Source organism: Diceros bicornis, chromosome 4, assembly GCF_020826845.1.
Source record: "Diceros bicornis minor isolate mBicDic1 chromosome 4, mDicBic1.mat.cur, whole genome shotgun sequence".
NCBI lineage: Eukaryota > Metazoa > Chordata > Mammalia > Perissodactyla > Rhinocerotidae > Diceros > Diceros bicornis.
Genome location: NC_080743.1, coordinates 87,153,325 through 87,181,043, shown reverse-complemented (window position 1 = coordinate 87,181,043; position 27,719 = coordinate 87,153,325). Strand labels below are relative to the sequence as shown.

At 38.1% G+C, this 27,719-nt stretch overlaps 2 protein-coding genes across 5 annotated transcripts in view; one reads left to right on the top strand and one right to left on the bottom strand.

Moving 5' to 3' along the window:
• Positions 1-12,479, bottom strand: part of LOC131404847 (torsin-1A-interacting protein 2-like) — a 35,487-nt gene extending 23,008 nt beyond the window's left edge. Inside the window, exon 1 of one of the 4 annotated variants that reach the window (XM_058539956.1) lies at positions 12,412-12,479. The gene's annotated coding sequence lies outside the window, so the exon portion shown is untranslated. Of the gene's footprint in view, positions 1-7,834; positions 7,900-12,411 lie in introns of those variants that run through there. The other 3 variants (XM_058539955.1, XM_058539953.1, XM_058539954.1) reach the window with 3 other exon arrangements.
• TOR1AIP1 (torsin 1A interacting protein 1) overlaps positions 11,990-27,719 on the top strand; it is a 37,940-nt gene continuing 22,210 nt past the window's right edge. Inside the window, exons 1-4 of the mRNA XM_058539950.1 lie at positions 11,990-12,571; positions 14,679-14,756; positions 19,401-19,460; positions 20,360-20,404. Of these exons, the coding sequence (XP_058395933.1) occupies positions 12,097-12,571; positions 14,679-14,756; positions 19,401-19,460; positions 20,360-20,404 (658 nt within the window). The 5' untranslated portion in view covers positions 11,990-12,096. The remainder of the gene's footprint in view (positions 12,572-14,678; positions 14,757-19,400; positions 19,461-20,359; positions 20,405-27,719) is intronic.

Genomic DNA, 27,719 nt, shown 5'->3' with positions numbered 1-27,719 from the left:
TATTGAGCTAAAAAATAAAAAGCAAGTAGCAGAAGAATGCACGCACACACACACAGTTTCCATTTATATAAAGTTTCAATATATTGTTTAGTAATAAATATGCAATAAAGCTAAAAAGAAAAGAAAGATAAGCACAAGGATAATTATTACCTTTGATGGGAGAGGGAAAGGGATGGGATGGGGAGGGTATACAGAGCACTTCAAAGACAATCGGAAATATTTTTTCTTTAATGGGGTGAAGGTACAAGAATGTTCACTGTATCATAAATCCTAATAGCTTACATAATCGCTATTCAGTATTTTATAATAAAAAAAAACAAGAGTAGAGTCAAAATGCAATGGCCTGGAAAAAGAGATCAATAGGAAAACCAACCTTGCACATTACGGACAAGAAGAGCCCAGGCAGTTACTCTGCTCAGAGGCAAAGCGGGTGATTGATACGTTGAGGAAAAGAGGCGGCCTACAGGAGGATATGGATCTTTGTTTCTCTCATACAATCATAAGCAACTATCTCTTCATAGAAATAAGGCAAAAGAGGCCTGCCTAATGCTGGTATGTAAAAGAACGTTTATCTTGGCATACTCGACAAAGCATGCATCTGTGTGCAAGGATGTTATTTCACATGGTGTGTTAGAAAAAGGCATCCTCCTGCCAGGCAAGACACAACCCAGAGAAACTCACGTGGTCAGGTATTCAAAAGTACATAATCCTCTGTGAGATAATAACACTTAATAACAATAGCTAACACTTATTGAATGCCACTATCTGTTCTAAGCGCTTTACATGTATTAATTCATGCAATCCTTACAATACTCCATTTTATAGCTAAGGAAACAGAGAGGTTGAGCAACTTGTCCAAGGTCACACAGGTTGTTATAGAAAAATCAGTATTTGAATCCAGACAGACTGGTTCCAGAGGCTCTACTCTGCCACTGTAAGATAGCACCTTTCTGAAGCAGTGACAGTTAAACTTTAGAAAGCTCTTTCATAGGCTGTTTCAAAGCTGCAGAATACTCTTCAATTGTATGCATATATTGAGGTGCGGGTGGGGGAAATCATCTCTCATAGTTGTCCACTTTCACACAAAAAGATCTAGGATACGTTTCAGGGAGTCCTGAATCCTCTGAAATCATATATAAAATTTTTTATGTATATATGTACTTTTTTTATGGAAAGAGAGTATATACTTTTAGACTCCCCAAAGAATCTGAAATGGTTCAGACCATTAGGCATTAATGGTTCCTAATCATTTTGCTACCTCAGGCAAATTTTATCCCTAGCACCCCTCTCCCCAGATCTCATTCTGGAAGGATCTCTAAACAACAAGCATTCTTGTAATAATTTCATTTTCTCATTTTTATTAATTAGAGATGTAGATCTGTCAATCACAACTTCTAATAAAACAAGAAAACTAGTGCTACTAACCCTGGTTTAGAAATTTTCAAGGTTTTAAATTACAGATAATATGTAAAATGCCTATATGGTAAAGTTGGAGAGACTTAGATATTCTGGATTTATTCCTTCCTCAACTCCATTAGCTTAAATCAAAAGAAGTTGATTTAAGGAACATAAATGATTACTATTAGGCTTGTAGAAATGCTGAAAATACCTTGAGAACAAACATTACTTTACTGATTATTAAACATAATTGTTTAAGTTACTGAGGAAACCACCATGTACTAGGCCCAATGCCAAGTACTATGGATACAGAGAGAAAAATCTTACAGGACTTCTAGTGTGTCCAGGGAATCCAGATTGGAACCAATGCTTTAGGTAAAGGCTAAAGGCTTTTAGATGGATATAAAAAGATCGTCTGGAGAGATCATGACAAATTCAGGAAGGCCCACAGAAGAAGCTGGAAGGCCTTTATTTTCAAACAAACCTTCTAACCAACAACTGTGGGCAAAAACCAAAGTTTAGAGCCTCGCTACTGCACAAATGCTATATAAAAGAAAAATCCAAATCAGGTTTTCTGTGTCTGAGAACTGAATTTAAGATTCTTCCTGAAACTCTATTAGAAAAAAATTTAGAAAATAGCACTCTAACACCAAAATAGAAAATGCAGTTCTGTTTAATCCACTGAAATTTATGTCTACTAACAATGGCAGCTTAATACATATTAAAAATTATCATCTCTAAATATTCTGATTCTATTTTATTCTTTGCTATTTCCTGAATGGATATTAGTAAGCAAGCTCAAATCTGCCTTTGACAGAGAAAATTTCTCTTGTTCTTTTCAGTGGTAGGATAATATGAGTTGCCGTCTGAGTCAGGATTGGGGTGACTTCTCCAGGCAAATATATCCCTTAGACTTAGGCCTCAGTCAACTCCTCACATGATATATAAAGTCAAAAGATAAGCACACAGAAAAAAAAATGCTTTAAAACTTGTTGAGTTCCCATTTTAAATATTTTCTTCCATAGAGTATTATAAGGCTAATAATCAAAACTACTTTTTGTATGAGACAGTTTCTTTGATAAGCTTCATACACTAAGTAAAATCTTAGTAGTTTCCTATTTCATAACTAGTTTGGAATTTAGATGATGGGAGATTAAGGAATATGAAAAAGAAAGGAATCACTCATCTTTTTAAAATCACATAATCTAAAATAATTCTTTGTTAGAAATATATTATAAAAATAAATGCTCCTGGAAAAAGTCTTCAGCCTGTTTTGCGAGGAACTACTTGTAATTTGGCAAAGTCTTGAGATTACTGAGAGAAGGCATATGGATGACAATCTTTAACACTGTTTAGCACACACACTGTTGTTCCCTCTTATGAAGAACAGATAAGCTGAAAGAAAAATATGATCCTGAGTTAGAAAACAGCTGCAGAATGTTCTTTTACCCCAGGAACTGACAAACAAAACAGGTGTTCGTGTGCATTGCTAGCATACCATAGAGGGGAACAACTGGTTTAGCAATTTACTGGTACATTTCAATCTACCTTGCCCTAATGGACTAAAAGTCCATGGTTCAAATTCTATCTACAGTTGCAGTTTAAAACACCAGCAGCCAAACCTTTAAGGCCAATATGCAGCTTTCAATGGGGAGACCTCGGGCCACGCTTAGGTACTTCTATACTTGTACCACACATTTATGTCTGTGTTTAAAATTAAGTTTCTAAGTCTTGCCCACTCCTCTGCACCATATCCATTGTCATAATATGTCAATAGTATTATTTTCACAATTTCCCACTCATTTCCCAGTATGTTCACTAACTGTACTTATTTCATATTTTTCAAAAGGAGTTTGAAAAAGTACCAAACTAGGAACAAAAAGCACCCCCATTACTTCCTCAGGGAACTGTCTCTTACATAGGGACTGGGTGCTGGGAGCAGTTCAGATACTATATATATTTTCTGAGCACAGAAAATCTTCCTTTCTTTCTTACCTTTCTTACTACCTCCCAACTCCCTTGACTTGCATCTCAGGTTTAGGCTGACTGCATAGAGGGAAAAAGCAGTGCACAAAAGATCAAAGAGTTTGCTAAGATTTCTGATAGTGGGGAGCATAACTGATTCCCAGTTTTAGCTCAACTCCCCTAAATCACCTTGAGTATCTACATCAACACATTTTTACTAAACTTTTTATTTTGAACTAATTTTAAACTTACAGAAAAGTTGCAAAAATAGGGCAGAGTTCCCTTATATCCTCTATCCAGTTTCTCCTAAAGTCACCATTTCATAAAATTAAAGTACAATATAAAAACCAAGAAATTAACATTGGTTCAAGTCAAGTAACTACACTACAGACTGTTTAAATTTCACCAGTTTCTCCACTGATGGTCCTTTTCCTGTTCCAACACTAATGTCTTTTTTCTGTTCCAGGGTCCAATCTGGAATCCCATATCGCATTTAGTTATTAATTCTCCTGAGTCTCCAATATGTGACAGTTTCTCAGTCTTTACTTGTCTTTGGTGACCTTTCCCGGTCTTTGTGACCTTGACACTTTTGAAAAATACCGATTAGTTATTTTGCTGACTGTCCCTCAATTTGGGTTTGTTTAATGTTTTCTCACGTACAGAAAGATAAAGAGGTTATGCATTTTTGGCAAGAATAACATCACAGAAATGATGTTGTGTTCTTCTAACTGCATCATATCACTGGTTCATGACGTCCATATGTCTTATTACTGGTGACGTTAACCTCAATCAGTTGGTTAATGTGGTATCTCCACTGCCAAGTTACTATTTTTCCTTGGTAGCTAATAATTATCTTGGGGGAATTACTTTGAGACTATGCAATTATCCTGATTTTCCTCAAACTTTCGCCCACTAGCATCACAAGTGAATTTTGTCTGCAATAACTACTACAGTGCTGTTTGCCTAATGGTGATTTTCTATTTCTTGCTTTCCATGTTTATTCATTAGAATTCTTCTGTAAGAAAGAGTGTCCCTTCTCTTCTATTTATTTATTCAACTACGTAAGTATGGACTCATGGATACTTTATTCTATGGGTTAATATCCAATACTATCATTATACATTTTGTTGCTCAAGTTGTTCCAACTTTGGCCATTAGGAGCTCCTTCAAGTTGCCTCCTGTGTCCTTTCAACAAGCCCCAAAAGTTCTTTGAGCATTTCCTTAATTTCAAGCATCACAAGATATTCCAGGCTCATCTTGTATATTCCCTGCCACAGCCCTGGAATCAACTACTTTTCCAAAAATTTGTGTTTTGTTTTTTTTTTGTGTGAGGAAGACTAGCCCTGAGCTAACACCCGATGCCAATCCTCCCCTTTTCACTGAGAAAGACTGGCCCTGGGCTAAGATCCGTGCCCATCTTTCTCTACTTTATATGGGACACGGCCACAGCAGGGCTTGACAAGCAGTGCATCAGTCCGCACCCAGGATCCAACCTGCGAACCCCGGGGCCGCCGGAGCACGTGCACTTAACCGCTACACCACCAGGCCGGCCCCTCTGGTTTTTTATTGAGAACAGTGTTTAAAAACCAAGAGCTGGGCACGCATTATTCCTAGAGTTTCACTGCCAGGCCAGCAATCTGGACAACCACCACTAATATTTGTTTTCTTACCAAATTCATGAGTTCGAAATCATTAGCATCACCTGGGAGCTTGTTAGAAATGCAAATTCTTGGGCCCCACCCCAGGCCTACTAGACCAGAATCTGAGAGTCTGGTGCAGGATTTTGTGTTTTAACAGCTTCACCACATGACTCTGATGCTTACTATCAAGTTTAAGAAACACTGCTTTAAAGAAGAAAAGTTAGTTTTCCTTCACTATAAACCCAACGTTTACTTTACTATGTTTATCACCAATAAAGCAAAAGCGAAAATTTAGTCTTAATCACTTGTCTTGTGTATACATCATGTTTTCACTACCACAACTAATAAAACTATAGGTAAATGCCTCATCTCTTAAAGCACTAAACACTTCCCTATTCTTCTTTGTTAATTTCCTATAAAATTTTTTTAAAATATGGTGGTCCCAGTAGTTATAAAGTACAAATATTATTACCTTTATACATAGAAGTTGTAAGTCAGCCTCCAGAATCAACTCCTGCCTACGTATATCACCTAACATCCATATAGCAAATGTACAAATATAAAACCCTTGCAGCACTGCCCTCTAAAGTCAGACTGCCCAGGCCTGAACAGCTGCTCCAGCACCCGACTTCTCTGGTGAACTCTTCTCTATGCCTTGGTTTTCTTAACCACAAAATGGAATTACGCTACCTAGATGAAAGGTTAAACCTTTCATGTGAGGGTTAAAACATAATGTGCAGCACTTACCACTACAGGGGCATAAAAGAAGTCCTCAAAAACTGTTAATTATTATTAGAACAATTAAATAAAAGTGCAACTAGAGGTTTTATTTTTTGGAATGCGGAAAGCAAGCAGAAACTGTGCTAAAAAAGTTCTGTTTTTTCACTAGTAGATCAGCATAAAGGCAGAACCAGAAAGCCCTATTTATATAATTAAAACAAAGTCCCCAGAAGTTAACAAACCAATGTTTTAAATTTGACTTTTTTCAAAAATGTTATTACATTTACATTATGTATACCTATGGTCGAGGGCTAAAGGAAAAGTATATAAAAATCAAAACAACTTGATCTGTTGAGGTAGCAAAATTATAGGTCAATTTTCTTCCTTTCTAGTTTGATTATCAAAATTAGTTGAATTATAGGTGAATTTTCCTTTCTATTTTGATTATCAAAATCAAGTGCCAACTCCTTTAATATTAGTAAAGAAGAAAGTAGCCCAATTAGTAATAACAGTTTCCATTTACTGAGTCCTTAAACTATCCCATTAATACTCCAAATAACCCTATGGACTTTACAGATGAGGAAATGGGGTCAGAGCAATAAAACAACCTGCCAAGTCACACAGGGACAGAACAGGAATTCAAACTCAGCTCTGACTCCAAAGTCTATGCTCATAACCAACGCTGGGGACACGCTTCTTTATTCACAAATGCTTGATGTGCTGTGCCAAATTTATGAAAAAGTATAATGACTATATTAAATTATCTCATGTGGGACACAGTAGTAGTCATAAGATATAGAGTATTAATGACACTTTAACACAATTAAAATTCTAAACAAAAAACAGTGTGAATCAGACAAGGCTTCTCTGAGCAAACTCTTCTTCAGGAAATTCAAGTGGCACTTCAAAGAAATGTAGATTTCCATGGAATACAGTTTAAAATGACTTCTTGGGCAAAAATAAATTATATACAAGACACAACACATATCAAAATATCCAATAATCCTCAAATAATTGGTTATATTCTTAAGCTACTTTATTTGTGATTTATAGAAGCTCTCAGGCTAGTATTATCATCTCTACACTGAGAAGGAAAAATAAGTGAAACAGAGCTTAAATGAATCACTCATGGTTACATGATAAACCAGCAGCAAAACCGGTAACCAACTTGTGGGCTCTGGATTCAGCATAATAAACATTATTGAGAGGCTCTCACTTAAAGTTTTATAGCAAATGTCAGTTTTTCAAGCTGTTCTAATCCACACAAAGGCTTCCAAGAACATTTTTAGTTCTCCTACCATTAAGATCCTTTTTCCATTAAATGATTTTCCACTGGCCGTTTATATACTAATCATGTGCTTGAAAAATAAAGCTGAAAAATACGGATAGCTGCCACCGCCCTAATACTTAAAAAATAGAGACAAGGAAAGGATCTCTCATATAGATTCAAAATAAAATGTTTTAAAACCTAAAGACAGGTAAAAATGAAACAAAAACAGTATGTTGAAGCAGATTAAGATAACACTTCTGCATCTGCATATAAAGTCTAACAATTAAGCACTACTGATAAAGTAGAGAGCTAGACACTTCCGTGAAGGAAGGAAAAAGGGGTAAACTCTCATTGGGTATGAAATACAATCGGGAATACATATATAATATGTAAGAAAAATGGTAATTGTAGAATCTTACTAAAACTTCAAAACTTTGCCCTTTTTAGCACCACTAAAGCTAAAAAAAAGGGGGGGGGTACTATCTCATAAGGATTAAGATGACCAAAGACGGGATCCTGTCTGGCAGAGGTAAAGGGAAGTAATCACCACCTACAGTGGTAGTCTGATTCCCCGTTTACATTCTGAGCCTTATAGGAATTCTGCTTCCCTTCTCAAAGTCCAAACCAAACATTTATTCCCATCTTAGTGTTAAGGTTTATAAGGTTCTGTTTATCTTTCTTTACTACAAAACAAAAATATACCCCCAATCTGCTCCGCTTAGGGTTTTTGCAGTAGGGAGGTGGGGGTGGGGAGGGATCGTTTCTGAAAGATGTTTCGAAATCAGATATCAGATCAAACATTAAAACATGGAAAGGTTGTATATACATTTTGTTTACTTACAAATCCTAGCGAGGTTTTAAACCGTCCACTGTCAATGTCAGCGGAGCCCTTCGCGTGTTCTTTCTGCCCCACAACCAGAGGCTGCACCCCTCCGACGCGGCGGAACAGAACGTATTCCCTGTGCCTGTCCACGTGACGTGACGGTGACCTCCGGGCGGGGAGGGCCCGCGGAATGCCGGGACTGGTAGTCGCCCGGCCCCTCCTCCTCCTCCCCAGTCGCCCGCACGCACGTCTCTCCACTCCCCCGCAGCCAGCCCCGCCAGAGCAAGAGGCGTGGTGAGCGCGCGCAGCAGAACCACCCGTCCCGGCTCCCGTGCTGCTGTCTGACGGGAAGCAGGCATCTCCGCAGCGCATCGGACGACCCTAACCCTTACAATGATCTAGAATGCATAGGCTGGAAGAACCCATGGAACCAACACAGTGAGAGGCACTACCCAATGATGATGGCAAGCACCAGTCAGACATCACACTTGGAACCCGGCCTCTACCATTACTAGGTGCTTGGCCTCAAACGAGTTGCTTAATCTAAACCTCAGTTTGCTCCTGTCAACTGGGGACAACGCTACGTACCTCATAAGGTGGTTGTGAGGAAATGCGCTAATGTACTTAACGGTGTCTGCTAAATGATAGTAGTAAATGATGAATAAAGAGTAGCTATTATTTTGATCTAGTAATTTCGCAAATGTGAAAACGGAGAGATGGCAAGCAATCTACCCAAGAACACATAATTGGCTAGGGGCAAAGTTAAGTAAATCTAAAACTTCTGTTCCCGACCTACACCAATTCAAGACAATATAGAAGAAATCTACTCAAAATCTCACTTCTCCTTTCCTCATTTTTTTCCGTAACACTTCTGACCAACACACTATTTTACTTATTTTGATTTTTTATCTGACTCCCATAGAATATAAACTCCAAGAAGGCAGGGAGGATTTTTGGCCTTTGGTCTATTCTTTCACTGTTGAATCTCCAGCACCTACAACATGGTCTGACTGTACACAGCAGAAACTCAAATATTTATTGGATAAATGATTCTTCATGTATCAGTGCCTCCACCTCTCAATCATCCTCTTTTGGCAGAAGTCACAGGATTTGGAAACACTCTTAGATGATGTTTAATAATTGACTGCAATTTCTAATTCAACAGAGAATAAGCGGAAGAATATTTATTATATTCCATTCACTTCACTGAGTTTAAATTTTCTTAATTTCAGTATAACATTTCCAGCTACACATTTTCATTCGTATAAAGTCTTTAAAATACTTTTTCTGTCACTTGTGAGAATGGGGAATAAATGGAGCCAACTACTATGTCTTTAATTTACTTCCTCTAATATTTTAATCATCTTTTCCTTATTAAAAATAACAATGTTGCCTCTTTCTACTAAGATAAAACCCCAGTTATTTATTTCCCTATCTGACCAGAAATGTGCATATTATGCACAATAAATTGACAGTGCTTTATCTGTAAATAATTGTATTTCTGCCTACTCTAAACAAAAAACTCATGTACAAAAATTATTACTTTAAAATAAAATGTTTCATTTAAAATAGCTGCTTTATTTAGAAATCCAGTGTCAAGAGTTAGGCCTAACAGCTAGATATATAAATTAACGCATCATTTAATCTAAATTATAATTTGTAGTATATCTCTCCTACCTAATATATGGCAAATTCCCTAATGGTAAAGAATACACTCACTAATTCATATATTTATTAAACATCTTGGTAAAGAATACACTCACTAATTCATATATTTATTAACATCAATGTATTCTTTCTTACAATCATTTCCTTTCTTAACTGTCTTCTCTTTCGATTCACTGAATTCCTCCACGTATCTCAAATTCCCAAGGTAACTGTCTAACATCCAGAGCTCCTCTTAGTATTTTCCTCTTCGTATTAGTGGCTCCGCAATTCCCTTATAATATAGGCTATGAGTCTGTCTCTGCAATGTCACTTCTTTTGGGCCACCCTTGTAGTCTGGAAAACATCTACAGCAGAATATCTGGTTTGATGAGAGTTTAGCTTTACCTCACACTTGTTATTAAAGTTGGTATTTGTAAGGTTGCTAGGTGTGGGAGGCAGGTATGGCAGAGCTAGGATTATGTAGTTTTATTACCTAGACAAAAGACGGAAAATCCTAAGCAAATATACATGTTAATGTTCCAGTTACCGTGCCTCTGATTCTTCTTTAAGATTCTCATGATTCGTTTCTTTGGAAAGTCATTCCTAAGCCTTTACAAGCATTTTTAATTACAAAATAACACATGTACTCATTATTCAATAATACGTAGAACCTCTCATCTTCTCTGATTGTTCAATAATATGCAGAACCTCTTGTCCTTTCTCTCTTTTTTAGTATACCCCAAACTTAAGTTTCACAAGTCTGTATCCAAATTTCTGTTTAGTCATTTGTCCTGGTAAATGTTTTAAAGAGGCTCTTAATATACGCATTAATGTACATAATATGAACTTTGCACATTAATACTATGAGGTTTTATATCCTTTAATAATTACATCTATTACGGAACTTTTACTATTATATGTTAATAATGAGTAATAGAATAGGCACGTTATAGAGAAAGTCTTACTTAAAACATAAGTAAATAAAAGCCAGGTATTACCAAGTATCTATATTCTTCAGCATTTTGTCAGAAAAGTTAATTCTCACAAATTTTCCAAATATACTAACTCAAGCTGACAAAGAAGAATACACTTTTAATTTTCCCTTAAGATAAATGATTAAAAAGAAAAAAAGCATCTCCCTTGTTACTGTTTCTCCAGTTTCTTTGGCTATATTGTATATTGTAAACAAACCTAAACTAAACTAAATCCCTAACAAGCTAAAACCTAGGTGACTCTCTAAAGTATGTAATTCCTTGTGTCTGGGGCCAAATTTATAGACTATTAGTGAAAACACAGTACACCTTAATATTTCATTAAATTGAAATCTGTGCCTAGTTTGAGCAAGAGTCGCTCAAAAACATTAGAAGGGGTTTAAAAGACTTGATAGAATAAACAAATACCTTCAAACTTTACAAAATCATTCATTGTAATTGGTATAAGTTACAAGTTTTTAAATCTATTCACTAAAATCAATTACAGAAAAGTCCTGCAAGACAAGCGTGTATATTTGAAGGTAACATTAATCTTTTTTTCAGTAACTATTCAGACTTTAACTTAACTTTCCCTCGGTGTGTCTAAATTTGGTTAGATATTTGCAGATTATTCACATCTGTAACTATGGTATACGGAGGTGAAACAAACAGTTATCATGCTTTCTTAGTAAACTAAACGCAGGAAACCCTAAATCAAACGCAGTATTTCAAGTCATGCCCAGAATCAAAGTAAAAATAATGGATCACAAGTTAAAAGACAGCGCGGCTTTAAGCAAAGTATTTGCTCATTTCTCACTGCCCGTAACACAGCGCTAACAAGGTTTCCGAAGAGCGCTGCTGGCACAGAGCCTTTATACGAAAGCCAAGAATAAGAGCCTATTTGCTCTGCGTACATTTTGCAAATGGAAATCCACCCGAGTATGCCTGTAGGTACGATTTTGTACACTCGCAACAGGTCACTTAAATTTAAAACTGGATACCTGCCTTCATAAGGAGCTTGAAAATAAAAATTTCTCCAAGAAAAGATATAAGACCTGCAAAAGTATCTTTCTTATCCTCACTCTGCTAGGGACACTTGAAGAGGCATGGCTAAGGAAGCAGTCCATCAAAAAGGTTCCAGGAGAACTGCGCAACAGCCAGGGGGCGAGGACGCAAACTTCTCCTCCGCCCCCGTCTTGCTCGGCCTTTCCCAGACACTCGGCACTGGGCGCCAGGACGGGCGTCTCCTGCTTTCGGGCAACAGTTGCCACGAGCAGCTGGGCTTAGGAGAGGAAATCTGCCCCGTCAGTTGTCCCTTCTCCGTCGTCTCCTCCCTCCCTCCTCCAAGGCCAAGGACAGCGACGTCCTCCTCCCTCTTCTCCTCCTCTTTGGTGCCCTCAGCCAGGAGGCGGGAGTGACCCACAGCAGCTGACCCAGCACAGGCACTGCCTCTCCCACAGCCCTCAGGACACACCATGGGCCCAGAGGCAGGTTTGCAGCACAGCAGCGACGACGCAGGCGGCGGCCCCGGCGACTCTCAACTACCTCCCTGACGGCCGCGACCACCGCCCAACAGCCCCGAAAAGCCAGTGCCATCGACGGCTGGAGAATCTAGGGGCCCCCAAACCATCTTCGCGGTCGACTCAAGCTACGTCAACAACTATGGCGGGCGAGGGGCGGCGGGCGGAGCCGGTGAGGGAAGAATGGGCATGGTACGTCACGCCCAGGGCCCCGCTGCGGGAAAGAAGATGCCGGCTCGCCCCTCAAAATGGCGGCGGCAGTAATGCGCCTGCGTACGGAACTCCGCCGTCGCGCCACGGCCGGCGGGAAGTGAGGTTCTCAGAAGAGCCGCCAGAAGTGTACGGTGACTTCGAGCCCCGGGTGGCCAAAGAAAAGTCCCCGGTGGGAAGACGAATCCCGCTACGAGAGTTCCGGCCCGACTCTGGGAAAGAGGAAGTGAGAGAAAGCGCCTACTACCTTCGGTCTCGGCGGCGGACGCAGCTGCGACGTCTGGAAGCCGAGGAGATGCAGACGCGAAGGGTTACTCGCCTACAGCAGCAGCACTCACTGCAGCCTCCGCTGCAGCCGTCTCCGGTTACGACCAGGAGAGGGATACGGGACTCTCATTCCTCTGAAGGTGAGGCCGGCGGAGGTAACGGTCTCAGCCGAAAGCCAGCGAGCGAGCGGGCACGCGTGGGATGTTGGCGTGCAGCGGGCGGGCGGGCTCCTCCCCGGCACTCATCCCCGCCGGGGCTCCGGGGCTCCCCCGCCCCCTGGACGTGCGCCTTTACGTGGGGTCCGCCCAAGCGCAGGCGGGAAAGAGGCTCGGGCGGGAGGACTGGACAGGCAGTCTTGCGGGGCGGCCTGGGCAGAGCCGCGGAGCTCTGCCCGTCCCGAGGCATCAATTTAGGGGTGTCGGGATTGCCTCGTTCTGCGGGCCTTCACGGGGGACGGCTAGTTAGGCGGGACGCCGAATCACTCCAGGCTCGGTTTCATTGCGGTTTCCTCTCTCTCTTGCGGATGTGTCTACCAAAGCCACTTCCATTTCCTCCTTTAACTCTGAGGCCAGAAGTCCCCAGTTGAGAAGCGTGGTTCTAATGTAACCTTTCCTTCCTTTTCCGTCACTACCCAGGTGGGGGGAGAGGGAGGGGAAATTTTGTGAGTGGGCGTTTGGAGGGATAGCGTGATTGGTGAATTGACTTGAGACCCCACCCAAATACTTACCTGAAACGGGGTAAGTCGTTTATCCTGAACTTGAAGCTCCTCATTGTCTGATAAACTTGAGCTGATCGCTCTCTCTTCAGTGTGGTGGTCTCTGCCAGAAATTCGCCACGTTGGGGGCCCTCAGTGTAACTTCAGTGGTTAAGGAGCTTGACAAAGCACGACTCTAATTAGTTTTCGTCTGAATGGGCCAAAAGGATGCTGACAAGGTATATAGTTTTAGGTAAGTCACAGGTGAATCAACTTCCTTAATCCATCCTCTCCCACCCTGCCTTCCCCCCCCAACACACATAGGTGAAGTTGCATGTTAGCCCCATGTAAGGCACTTATGAGGTAAAAATCAGGGGATTTGAATCACAATGGGATTACATAGTTAGTGGTAGACCGTTGATGGATATGAAGAGGAGGTAGATTTTCAGTTCAGAGTAATGGACTGCACGTTTACCTGCTGACACATTTGAAGATGTGTTGATTTTGGAAACTTTGTGTTAAAGATATGTAAGTTACTATTGGATGTAACAACTCAAGACAGGTTAGCCCATATATATGAGTTTTCTCTCTCTTTTAAGATAAACTTCCTGAAGACAGATCCTGTTATATATATTTGAAGGGCCTTGTTATACTTTAGTAGTTGCCTTAATTCTGTATCTCCTTCAATATCTGGAAGAATGCTTTCCACATAGTAGGCAATAAATATGTGTTACATTGTATTGACTCTCCCACAGAGCCTAGTGCAGTTATACTAGCTAATTTTTTTTTAACACACAAAGGTTTTACCTCAATTTTAGTACGTCTATAAGAATCTAAACGTTTTTCACTCTTCTGCTTTTTCCACATCATTAGTGAAACTCTACCCCATCTTTTAGGCCAGCCCTGGTGGGGTCTAGTGGTTAAGATTTGGTGGCTCTCACCACTGAGGCCCAGGTTCGTTTCTTGGTCTGGGAACCACACCACCAGTCTGTCAGTTGGCACACTGTGGCAGCTGCATGCTGCTGCGATGCTGAAAGCTATGCCACCGATATTTCAAATACCAGCAGGGTCGCCCACGGTGAACAGGTTTCAGCAGAGCTTCCAGACTAAGACTAGGAAGAAGGACCTGAGCACCCACTTTCAAAAAAAATTGGCCATGAAAACCCTATGAATAACAACAGAGCATTGTCTGATACAGCACCGAAGGTGAGAGGATGGCCAAAAAGACTGGGCAGGGTTTTGCTTTGCTGTACACAGGGTCACTAGGAGTCAGAATCGACTCCACAGCACTAACAACAAGAAGCCCATCTTTTAAATTTTCTAAAGTAAATATACTTTTGTTGTAAAACATCAGTGGTGAATAGTTTATTTTTATATTGTCTTAAGAGTGTGTATTTCTGACTAGTTAAATTCTTAAGTTTTGCTAAACCTAATTACACATTTCTAAAGAAATGAATTACTTGTATTTCTGCTTATATATTGCTATTAATATGCATAATCTCTACCTAGATCATATATTCTGAATTTTGACAATTTTCATGTCTATTCTTTAGAGGATGAACCATCTTCAAATACTGTTGTAAGCCAAACAGTCTCAAAGAAAACTATCTGGAGAACACAAGAAACTCCAGGTGAGAAGAGTGATTTTGTTTTTTTCTTTACCTGACAGCTTTTTTTTATGTACAGATTATCGCCAGTTCATCAAGGGTCCCAAATCATACTTCATTCAGAGTTTCAGTGAATCTGCTTCATAGGTTGTTTATGGAATTAAGCAGTACAGGCATGGGTCAAGAAAAGACTGGGCAGATAGTTGAGTATCTACTAATTACCAGCCACTTTGTATGTGTTAGTTCATTCATTCACATAACTATGCATGATAGATATACCCATTTTATAGATGAGAAAACTGGAGCTCAGAGTAGCTAAGACTCTTGCCTAAGATTACACTATATGTGACTGAGCCAAAATTCAGACCCAGGCTTGTCTTCTCCTTTCATTTCCCCAAGTATCTCACTGTGGCTCTCCTATGTAATAATTAGCTACTCAGTAAAGTCTAAGTGTTGAGTGAATGAATATGTTACACTGCCTTCCATTTAAAATGGATTAAATGTTCTGCATAGTAAAATCATGACACAATACGGTCAATCTTGTCAGTTTGATGCTATATTTCATCAAATCTAAGATAGCATCAGTTGTAAGATACACTATCGTTTTATGTACTGCCTAGAAGGAAGAAATGCTGTCAGTTAAACTGTAATATGCCATATATTGTATGATGTTCCCAATTTCAGAGATGTTAAAATGTAAAAATATTTGCAGCTTAGTATCAATATAACATGGAAGTAAGCTACATTTGATAGTCTACTGAAGTTGTAAAAACTGTTTAAATTATTTTGAAAAGCAGGAGAAAGGATTAAGTTTAGTTATTAATCTTAGTATTGTTGGGTTTTAGTTCCGTTTATTTTCAGTTTTTTTGTTTGTTTTTTTGGTTTTTTTGTGTGAGGAAGATCAGCCCTGAACTAACATCTGCCAATCCTCCTCTTTTTGCTGAGAAACATTGGCCCTGGGCTGACATCCGTGCCCATCTTCCTCTACTTTGTATGGGATGCCACCACAGCATGACTTGACAAGCGGTGCCTCAGTCTGCGCCCAGGATCCAAACCCTTGAACCCTGGGCCTCCAAAGTGGAGTGCACACACTTAACCACTACACCACTGGGCTGGTCCCTATTTTCAGTTTTTTTGATATTAGGAAAGTCCCACAACAATAAATGATTATAGCTATTGAAACTGATCATCCCCGGCTTTTTTTTTACCCATATCCTGACTTATTTCCTTATCCATTGCTTCTGATAAGATTATGCTTTGTAAATTGAACTATTCTATTCTCAATTTAGAATAAAGTATATCTGGCTCAAGTTCCATTCCAAATAAACACACCTTTTGTGCTTACTTCCTTAAACAGCCTATGTTACTGTGTTAAGATTATAAACTATCTTAGAACAATACTTTGAGTAATAGATGCTATAATCAGATTTTCCAGGCCATTTGGAAAAACCACATATTCTTGAAGTTTTATTTATAATAGATTTAATTGCATGTCCTTTATACCTCGAAAAGCAAAAATGTCTCATTTTTAAAATCTAGAATAACTTCATAAAAATTACGGAGTTAACTAATTTGATGTAATGAAGACCGTAGCCTATAGACCATTATAAAACTATTATGTAATAGAATGTCTTGAACGGTTGTCTTTTGAAGTTCACATTAGGCCTATATTTAAGGACTGCTACTGAGGTACATGGCTGCATAATGTTGTGGAAAGAACACTGGACATTGGTTGAGTTACCCAGCCACCTTCAGCCTCAGGCTTTTATCTATATGATTTGCCCTGTCTAACTCACAAGGCCACTGTGGAAATGATACCATACATGCAAAATCACTTTATACATAGTAAAATATACAAATAAAAGGTTTTTGTTTTCCTCATGGCACTTTACAAGAGATGTGAAGTTCATAAAATTTTGCTTAAGCATTTCTTTTTCTCAAGAAGCGTACGCTATAATTGGAAATGGAGAAGACAAAACATTTCTCAGTACAGTCATGCCCCACATAACAATGTTTCGGTCAATGACAGGACCATATATACGACAGTGGTCCTGTAAGATCAGTACCATATAGCTTAGGTGTGTAGTAGGCTATACCATCTAGGTTAGTGTAAGTACCCTTTTATGATGTTCGTACAATGATGAAATCGCCCAGTGACGTATTTCTCAGAACATCTCCCCATCGTAAAGCAGTGAGTGGCTGTATAGATGATTGATAGATTGGAACCCATGCATAGATTACCTGGAATATATCAATAGCACACTGTTATACAATATAACTAGAAATAAGGATATGTGCATCTTTGGGAGATTTAGGATACTCAGAGTACTCTTACTATAAAAGGTGCTTTTAAAAATTATATTGCATCTAGCACTTGGCATGCTCCCATCTCATGCCTCTTAATGAAAGGAGAAAGAGTTTAAGGAATTATTAAGTAAATGCTTGTAAAGTCTGTCTAACAGGAATTATTTAAATAAGAGTGAGTCACTCTGATGGAGGATTGCTTTAAGTACGGGTTTAAGGATAGGCCCTTCCTCTTCGTCGTAGAATCATAGACTTAGTTTAACTTTAGTATTAAGAATAGTGCTGTAATTGTAGTAACCACGGGTGTAGTCTAAAAGAAATTTATCCAAAGACGCCCTTAAGAATAAAGACATAAGCCACCTTCTAAAACAACCTAGTAAAGACAAACTTCTAAAACAACCTAGTAAAGACAACTATGTCATTTGTCATCCTGTTTTTGGAAGTCATGAAAAATGTTGATTATATTAGTTTAGAACAGGGATACAGTTTGAACTCTTCTCATTGTTTGAAGTTCCAGAATTCAATTATTTTCACATTAAAATAGCCGTTAAGTTGTTTAATCAGTTCAGTCCACATATACATATATAACTGCTCTTCTATGGCCAGATTCATTCTTTTCTGGAAATCATGAAACTGATTTTATAATCTAAAAATATATTAGGAAAATTTCATTTTCTTTTCCTAAAGTTAAAAAAATACTTTTGTTCTAATGGTTATGGTTTCTAGATAAATAATCAAATATCTTTGAATGCCTACTATTTTGTCATGAACATTTGATTCTTTGGCTGCTTTAGTTACAGCATTCATTCATTTTCCAGATATTTATTGAGCATCTACTTTATGCCAGACCCCATGCTAGATGCTGGGGGTGCAGTGGTGAGCAAAAGCAGACACAGGAAGGAGATTGCTACAAGAGGATACTTGCTATTTTATACTCTAATACCTCTGTCTGGTACTCTGGCTCCTTCAAGTACCTTATATAAGGCTATGTATATAATAGAGCATACAGGAGATGCTTCTTAATTGAAAGATGGGAACTGAAATAGTAATTGACATCTATAGACTGAGCTTTAGGTTTTAATTAAACCTGAAAAGTGGAAATTCAGAGGAGAAAAGAGGAAGGTAGTTATCATCTTGGGATTATGGACATGTACAAGATTTATTTTTAAAGCTATTTATGTAAGTTCTAAATACGTGGTGTGTAAAATGCTAACAACTGAGAAAAGTACTTCATAGAATTTTATAGCTGGAAGATTTAGGGAAGTCATCTATTCAAAGTTTCTGTTAGTGCAGGTGTCCCTTTGTTAACATCCATTCATACGTTGCCTGATCATCTTCAGTCATATGGAAATCATTCCCTCACTATCTGTTCTGTTTTGGAGACAGCATTAATAATTTTTTTAATATTAAACTAAAACCTACTTTGCTGTAACTTTTTCTTATTGATCTTAGTTCTGCCTTTTTGAGCTACATAAGATCAATTTAATCGCTTTTCTACATCTCTAAGATGCATAAAAACATGCTCAGTAAGTATTTTTTTGAACAAATGAATGGCTTTCCCTTCAAGATTTCTCTTTTAGGTACTGTAAAGGAGAAATTAGGTTAAGTCGGTTTTGTAAAAACAAATATAGGCAGTCAGTGTGATGGAGGGGGCCAGTGATAGCCAATTCAGAATGTGGTTTTTGCAGTTCTCATATAGAACCAAACATAATGCTTTTTTATAGAGACAAATGAAACAAAATATAATATTTCGAAATTTAGATATGTATTGGGTTTTAGATTATGTTGTATGAGGCTCTTTGAGAAAACACTCCTTGGTTTTCCATGCAAACGTTAACAATTTATTTGATGGTCTTCCCCATTAACCTTATTCATTGAATCATAGACAGTCTGAAACAAACTCTGGCTAACATTAACATTTTATTTAAAATTAGAGTTTGCATTTCCTGAACGTGCACGGGGTTAAATAGTTGGAGGGAGTGTATTAACTGTCAGGAAGTTAATCCTAAAATTAAAATATGCCGGAAATAATCCACAGTGGGGGTAAGCCACAAATGGAATAGATAATTGAGTTGTTGTTACAGTACATATTTTGGTTCTTAATTGAGAAATTTAGAAGAATTTTATTTGATATTCCTTTCCTTTTATACAAATATGATCTGCTGAGAAAAATTATGAATTTTTCCATGAAGTCTATAAATTTTTTTATGGCAGGAAACTTGTCTCTGGTTCACTATTGTATTCCTATACTTAGCATAATGAAAAGCTCAGAAAAACCTTTGTTGAATAAATGGATGGTTGTATAATAAATCCAGTATGTTTGACATTTTATATTTTTTTAAATGTTTTCTCTTCCTGTATTAATGATGAGTGAAGATCCTATAATCAACCTGTGTAGACCCCCTCTAAGAAGCTCAAGATCTGGTAAGAGATTGTGTTGTCTGTTGGTTTAAAGTTTCTATAAATACAATTTTATTTTTCGATAGGGTAAGTACCATGTATTCATATGGTTCAAAATTCAAAAGTTACTATAAATATTCAGTGAGAAGTCTTCCTGCCCCCTTTGTCCTTTACCCACCCAGTCTCCTCAACAGAGGCAACCAATGTTGTCAATTTCTTAGGTATTTTTCTAGAGATATTTTTTGGAGATATAAAGATATTCATGTATAAATGATCTTTTCCTCCTTTTTTTCCACACAAATTTTAGCCTGATAAATACTCTTTTCTTCACCTATTGTTTGTTTTTTTGGCTTAACATACTGAGACATCTTTCCATATAAGTGTCTAAAGGGCTTCCTCCTCCTTTTTAAGAGGTTGTTTCTTAACATGTTGCTGTGATTCTTTTTGTTAGCATCATGATTTTAAACCAGGGCCAGGGATTTTTTATTCTTCCCCGTATAATGCTAACAAAAATTCAAGACTGAGGCTTTGTGGCTCAGGGCTATAAAATGTCCCTGCCTCAATTACATTTCTTTCTGACTAAAACCTTAAAAAAGTGTTGCCCTTAAGTTGATTCTCATGACTATTAAAGAGTCATTCCAAGCAGTCTACTTCTACTTCATTTGTAGAGTCCCTTGGCCCATAAGGATGGTTTATCATGGGAACTGAAAAGGAAGCTTATTTATCTTCACAGTAGGTTTCTACTCCTCGTCAGTCATTTCCTTTAAGAAAGAATTAGGTTGGGTTTTTTTGATAGATAGCTATCCTTTTAAGTATTATAATGATAAAGATCTGTTAAGGTTTTGATGATGAACCTGTGGTAAAGAACCATATAACGCATTTCCTTTTAAGCTCTAATCATTTTCTTGCTTTCTTTGTTGCAAATTCGGCATGCAAAACAAATGGAAATACTAAAACGACTGAATTAGGTTTGTTTGCCTCTAATTCTTACGGGTTCTCTTTGAGGGTTCTGATTATCAGTAGAATACAGGAGCATGCACGTTTGGTCACTGCCTCGAGAGTGTTACTTTGTTCGTTATCTCAGCTTGCGGGACACTGTGTCCCTATGACTGTGGCCTTTCTTAATAGCCTTGGTTTTTATTCTGTCTGAAACGATGTTTTTCGTTATGTTATTGTTTAAATTCGTGTAAGAACATGTGATAACCAATACATTTTAGTTTATATTAGACTCTGTTAAATTCACACGATTGAGGGAAAGGGGATATCAACTTACTAATTAAGGTTTTTTCTTCATTTACAAAGTGAATTTGAGGTGTTTTTTATAGTAAGCTCAGTGTCCTTTGCTATGTTTGTTGAACTGGTTTAAATTCTTTTCAGTATTTGCCTTGGTGTAGAACATGAGATACCAAGATCTGTGGCTTTAAGTGAACCTACATTGATTGTGGTTGGACTTAGTTTTAAGTTACAATTCTTTTCTAAATTTGGAGATGAATCAAGAGGAAAGAAGCTTCATTTTTCTTTATAAATAGTTACAACTTCTTTTAAATTCGTCTTTTACTTAAGTTCAAGCTAATTTCTTTAGAGACTTAAGGATTTATAATGTCTGCGTACTGAAAATGATCCTTGCAGTTTGCAGCTTATCGTGTACTTTTACCCACCAGAGTTTCTTACGTGCTCTATTTAAAAATTGAAAAAACAAGGTTTTCAAGTCATAGACTCTTAATTGGAAGAGAACCTGGAACTGAAATAATCTAGCACTTTTACTTTCTATTCTAAATTTAGAAATCATTTTTATAAGTACATTATAATAAAAACTAACTTAAAGTGCTTTCCAGTTTAAAGGAAATTTCTGTGAGATTAATGTAGAGAATGACACCCTCTGATTCTTTTTATAGTAATGTTAGTACATCTTGGAGTATATAAAATGGCTATTCATGGAGCTTGAATACTAGTGATATCCCCAAGTAATTCTTTACTCTTCCTTTCTGCTGCCGCACTCTGACTCTTCTCAAAAGCATGATTGGGGGGCCGGCCCCGTGGCATAGCGGTTAAGTGCGCGTGCTCCACTGCTGGCGGCCCGGGTTCGGATCCTGGGCATGCAGTGGCACACCACTTGTCAGGTCATGCTGTGGCGGCGTCCCATGTAAAGTGGAGGAAGATGGGCACGGACGTTAGCTCAGGGCCAGTCTTCCTCAGCCAAAAGAGGAGGATTAGCATGGATGTTAGCTCAGGGCTGATCTTCCTCACAAAAAAATAAATAAATAAAAAGCATGATTGGCATTGAATAGTCTTAAAGGTACCATTCTTTTTTTTTTTTTTTTTTTTGTGAGGAAGATCATCCCTGAGCTAACATCCATGCTAATCTTCCCTTTTTGCTGAGGAAGACCGGCTCTGAGCTAACATCTGTTGCCAATCCTCCTCCTTTTTTTTCCCCAAAGCCCCAGTAGATAGTTGTATGTCATAGTTGCACATCCTTCTAGTTGCAGTATGTGGGACGCGGCCTCAGCATGGCCGGAGAAGCGGTGCGTTGGTGCACGCCCGGGATCCGAACCTGGGCTGCCAGTAGTGGAGCGCGCGCACTTAACCGCTAAGCCACAGGGCCGGCCCTGACCTGCAATACTGTTTTTGTACAGCGTATGAGCTAAGAAAAGATTTTTACATTTGTGAGAGATCTATGACAGAGACCTTATGTGGTTTACAAAGCCTAAAGTATTTACTATTTGGGCCTTTATGGAAAAAGTTTACTGACCCTTGATTTATACCAATGGCAGGATTAAAGATAGCAAATCACCCAGATTGTCATTTGTTTGTTCTAAGAGTAAATTCAGAGAGTTACACACTTGCCTGGATATAGATTTATTGTAACACTCCATACTGGGTTGTACTGACAGCATGAGAAGACAGGAGACACAGTGACTCCTGTATTCCATCTAGTCTTCCCTTTGAGAAAGCATTTATGAAATCCTCATATCTTTGTCCTCAGACAAAACACAAAGTAAGCAAAGTTTATATTTCCTTGAGTACCCTTCACTTCTCACACCAATACATTCCTTAAGTCTCTAGGAATAGGAAAGTCTATAGTAGAAATGTACCTGAAACTTTGTATTTTCCTTAAAAATTGTGGCCAAGCAAAAGAAAGTGATACAGGGGCCAGCCCAGTGATGTAGTGGTTAAGTGCATGCACTCAGCTTCAGCGGCCGGAGATTTGCAGGTTCGGATCCCGGGCGCAGGCCTACACACCGCTTGTCAAGCCATGCTGTGGTGGCGTCCCATATAAAGTAGAGAAAGATGGGCACAGATGTTAGCCCAGGGCCGATCTTCCTCAGCGAAAAGAGGAGGATTAGCAACAGATGTTAGCTCAGGGCTAATCTTCCTCACCAAAAAAAAAAACAGGAGAAAGTGATACAATTAGTGGTTGGTGTCCACCAGAGGAGGTAGTTGTAAGTGATCTGTTCTTACAACAAACATAAAGATCTAGGACTTCTGAAAGCACCTTTTCCTAATTGGCTGAGGTTGTTGGAAAAGTAACACCTCCTTAAAAGCACATTTAATTATTGCCATTTGTCTATGTATTTGTTAAAGCCACAGCTTTTATAATTTCTTTTAATAACTCTTTTTATAAAGAGTATTGTTGCTCCAAATAGGATTTTAATTTCTCAAAGCTTCTCCATGAGCATAGGGAAGAGTAATTCCTTTTTTTTAAAATTTTAAAATGCTTTAACTTTCAACATGTAGCAGCCAAGAAGTTTAAAATAAAGGAAGCTGAATAACAAAAGAGGGAAACGAGATTAAAACTTATGTTGTAATAGATGCTGCTGATTCATCATGAGATTGTATTTAAATATTTATCTGTACATTCTTTGCAGCTTAGGTTAAAAAGATGAAAACAGGGGCCAGCCCGGTGGCATAGTGGTTAAGTTTGCATGCTCCACTTCGGCAGCCCAGGGTTTGCAGGTTCGGATCACAGGCGCGGACCTATGCACCACTTGTCAACCCATGCTGTGGCGACATCCTATATAAAGTAGAGGAAGATGGACACAGATATTAGCCCAGGGCCAATCTTCCTCAGCGAAAAGAGGAGAATTGGCAACAGATGTTAGCTTAGGGCTAATCTTCTTCACCAATAAATAAATAAATGAATGAATGAATAAATAGAAAATCGAATCCAAAAAAGTACAAAAAGAATTATACACTAAGACCAAGTAGGATTTATCCCAGATATGCAAGACTGGTTCAGCATTCAAAAATCAATTAATGTAATCCATCACATCAACAGGCTAAAAAAGAAAAATCACATGATGAAACTGATAGGTGCAGAAAAAGCATTTGACAGAATCTAATACCCACTTATAATAAAAACTCTCAGTAAAGTAGGAATACAGGGAAACTTTCTCAGTTTGATAAAGACTATCCACAAAAAAAAACTTATAGCTAACATCATAATGGTGAGAAACTAAAACTTTTGTGCTAACATCAGACACTGGCAAGCATGTCCCTGCTCACCACTCCTTTTCAACATTGTTCTGGAGGTTCTTGCTAATGCAATAAGACAAGAAAAGGAAATAAAAAGTATACAGATTGGGAAGGAAGAAATAAAACTTTGTTCACAGATGACAAGATCATCTTACATAGAAAATCCAAAAGAATGGACAAAAAAACTCCTGAAACTAATAAGCAGTTCTAGCAAGGTTGCAGGATACAAGTTTAATATACAAAAGTCAATCATTTTCCTATATACCAGCAATGAGTAAGAGAAATTTGAAATTAAAAACACAATACAGTTTACATTAGCATCCCCAAAATGAAATAAAATATAAATATAAGAGAATATGTACAAGATTTGCGTGAGAAAAACTATACAAAACTGTGAGTAAAATCAAAAAGAACTAAATAAATGGAGAGAGAGTCAATGTTCATGGATAGGAAGACTCAGTATTGTCAAGATCTCAGTTCTTCCCAACTTAATCTATAGATTGCAATCCCAATCAAAATCCCAGCAAGTCATTTGGTGGATATCAGCAAACTGATTCTAAAGTTTATATGGAGAATCAAAAGCCCCAGAATAGGCAACTCAATATGGAAGGAGGAGAATAAAATAGGATGACTGACAGTACTTAACCTCAAGACTTTCTATAAAGCTACAGTAATTGAGACAGTGTGGTATTGGCAAAAGAAAAGACAAATAAATCAATGGAACAGAATAGAGAACCCGTAAGTAGACCCACATATGGTCAACTGATCTTTGACAAAGGAGCAAAAGCAAGGCATTGGAGCAAAGACAGTCTTCAACAGATGGTGCTGGAACAACTGGACATACACGTGTGAAAAAATGAATCTAGACACAGACTTTACATCCTTCACAAAAATTCACTCAAAATGGACCATAGACCTAAATGTAAACATGAAACTATAAAACTTCTAGAAGGTAACATAAGACAAAACCTAGATGACCTTGGGTATGGTGATGCCTTTTTAGATATAAACCAAAGCCATGATCCATGAAAGAAATAATTGATAAGCTGAACTTCATTAAAATTAAAAACTTCCACTGTGCAAAAGACAATGTCAAAAGAACGAGACGACAAGCCACAGACTGGGAGCAAATATTTTCAAATGCCACATCTGATAAAGGACTGTTATCCAGAATATTCAGAGGACTCTTAAAACTCAATAAGAAAACAACTTGATTAAAAGAACGAGCCAAAGACCCTAACAGACGCCTCAATGAAGAAGTCATACAGATGGCAATTAAGCATGTGAAAAGTTGCTTTACATCATATGTCATCAGGGAAATGCAGTTTAAAACAATGACATAACCACTACACACCTATTAGAATGGCCAAAACCCAGAACACTGGCTGCACCAAATGCTGACAGTGACCTGGACCAACAGGAACTCTTGTTTATTGCGAGGGGGAATGCAAAATGGTACAATATTTGAAGATGGTTTGACAGTTTCTTACAAAACTACACACATTCTTACCATAGGATCCAGCAGTCACACTCCTTGATATTTACCCAAAGGAGTTAAAAACTTATGTCCACACAAAACCTGCACACACGTTTATAGCAGCTTTATTCATAATTGCCGAAACTTCGAGGCAACTAAGATGTCTTTCAGTAGGTAAATGAATAAATAAGCTGTGGTACATCCAGGCAATGGAATATAATTCAGCACTAGAAAGAAATGTGCTGTCGAGCCGTGAAAAGACATGGAGGAACCTTAAATGCATACTAGTAAGTGAAGGAGGCCAATCTAAAAAGGATACACACTGTGATTCCAACTATATTACATTCTGGAAAAGGCAAAACTATTGAAACAGTAAAAAGATCAGTGGTTCAAAAGGGTTTCAGAGCGGGGAAGGATGAATGGGGGGAGCACAGAGGATTTTTAGGGCATTGAAAATACTCTGTGTGATACCACAATGATGAATACATGTCATTATACATTTGTCCAAACCCACAGAATGTACAGCACCAAGGGTGAACTGTAATGTAAATTATGGTCCTTGGGTAATTATGATGTAGTTCATCAGTGTAGGTTCATCAGTTGTAACAAATGTACCACTGTGGTGGGGGATGTTGATAGTGGAGGAGGCTGTGCATGTGTGGGGGCAGGAGGTGTATGGGAAATTTCTGTACCTTCCTTTTAATTTTGCTGTGAGCCTAAAACTGCTTTAAGAAAATCTTAATAAAAAAAATTATTGAGTATTTACAGTTGTGCTGTTATGAACACGACTGCTGCAGTGATAGAAGGGTAGTAGACTGGAAATCAGAAGTCGTCCTTTTTTATCACTTATTAGTCCTGACACCCTTAAACAAGTTACTTAGTATCTATGAGCCTTACCTATGAGAGTATTCCCTTATGACATTATGGGAATCAGATAACAGACATGAAGATTTCTTTGAAAACTAACTAGCACCATACAAATATTAAGGACTTAATATTATTAAGATAATAACTAAGACATGACCATCGACTCTTAAGAAAACATCTTTTGTTTGCATGCTATGTGAATAGTTGTGTAAATGAATGAAGTAAACTGCTGTACAAAAAAAATGCGATAATAGTTATGCATTTAGAAAATTAAATTTCAGCAAGGAAACAATACCTTTTTGTATGAATGGAAATACTAATAAAAAATATTTTAAGAGAACGGCACTAAGACAAGTTGGACTTTCCATTTTTCTACTTGAAAAAAGAGAAAATGAAAGGACAGTTTCCCTAAGGATCGTAGATTAAAATAGCACATAATATACCCGATTCTAGTTTTTTAAGAGTGACATAGTATTATCTGCAGTTTTCTCAGTGTTAGTTTTTTTCTGTAGCAAAAATGTTGGCAAGTATATTTCACAGAGGTTTGAACTTGCCACTATTGAGTAGGAGTAGTTTAACTAGTATTATACCAATGTAATTAAACTGATTTGAAGAAGATATTTCCAAATTCACCATATAATGTGTTGGCAGTTGCCTTCCACAATACTTGTTTTCTCCTTTGAAACACAAATAGAGGTTGAAATCAATAGAGGAAAAAGCTGAAAAGAAACAAAAATTTTCAGCTTTGAGGACGGAGTCTCATTCATGCTACTTCTTCTCATATGATCATTCAGCAATATTTTAGCCCAGTTGTGCAATGCCTGCATTTGGGTTATCTCCCTTTATTTAAATAAAGAAATTTCAGAATAGCCCATGTAAAAATACTGCATTTGAAGTTTGTTTGGTACCTCTCACTCATTTATCTTTGTCCAGATTCTCTAGTTCTGAGAAATAGTGATGTGTATGCACCTGCTGGAACTAGAAAGAGAGTTTCTTTACCTTTCTTACTTCCTTTTTGGATATCCCACGCATTAAAGAACTGGTTGTCAGTTCTCCCTGTATGGTAGGCTTTTCAAGGGAGCGTAGAGGGCCGACCCCATGGCTTAGCGGTTGGGTGCCCGTGCTCCGCTGCTGGCGGCCCGGGTTCGGGACCCCGGGCACGCACCGACCCACTGCTTCTCCGGCCATGCTGAGGCCGCGTCCCACATACAGCAACTAGAGGGATGTGCAACTATGACATACAACTATCTACTGGGGCTTTGGGGGGAAAATAAATAAATAAATAAAATCTTTAAAAATTAAAAAAAAAAAAAGGGAGCATAGAGAATCTGACAAATAGGAGAATGAGAATATAGGAAACCTATATGGACTGGAATATTTGTCAATGTAGAATTTAATGTTTTCTGCAAACACAGGTTACATTTTAGAGTACTCTAAAAGTACAATTCATTCTGTACTGAAGGAAG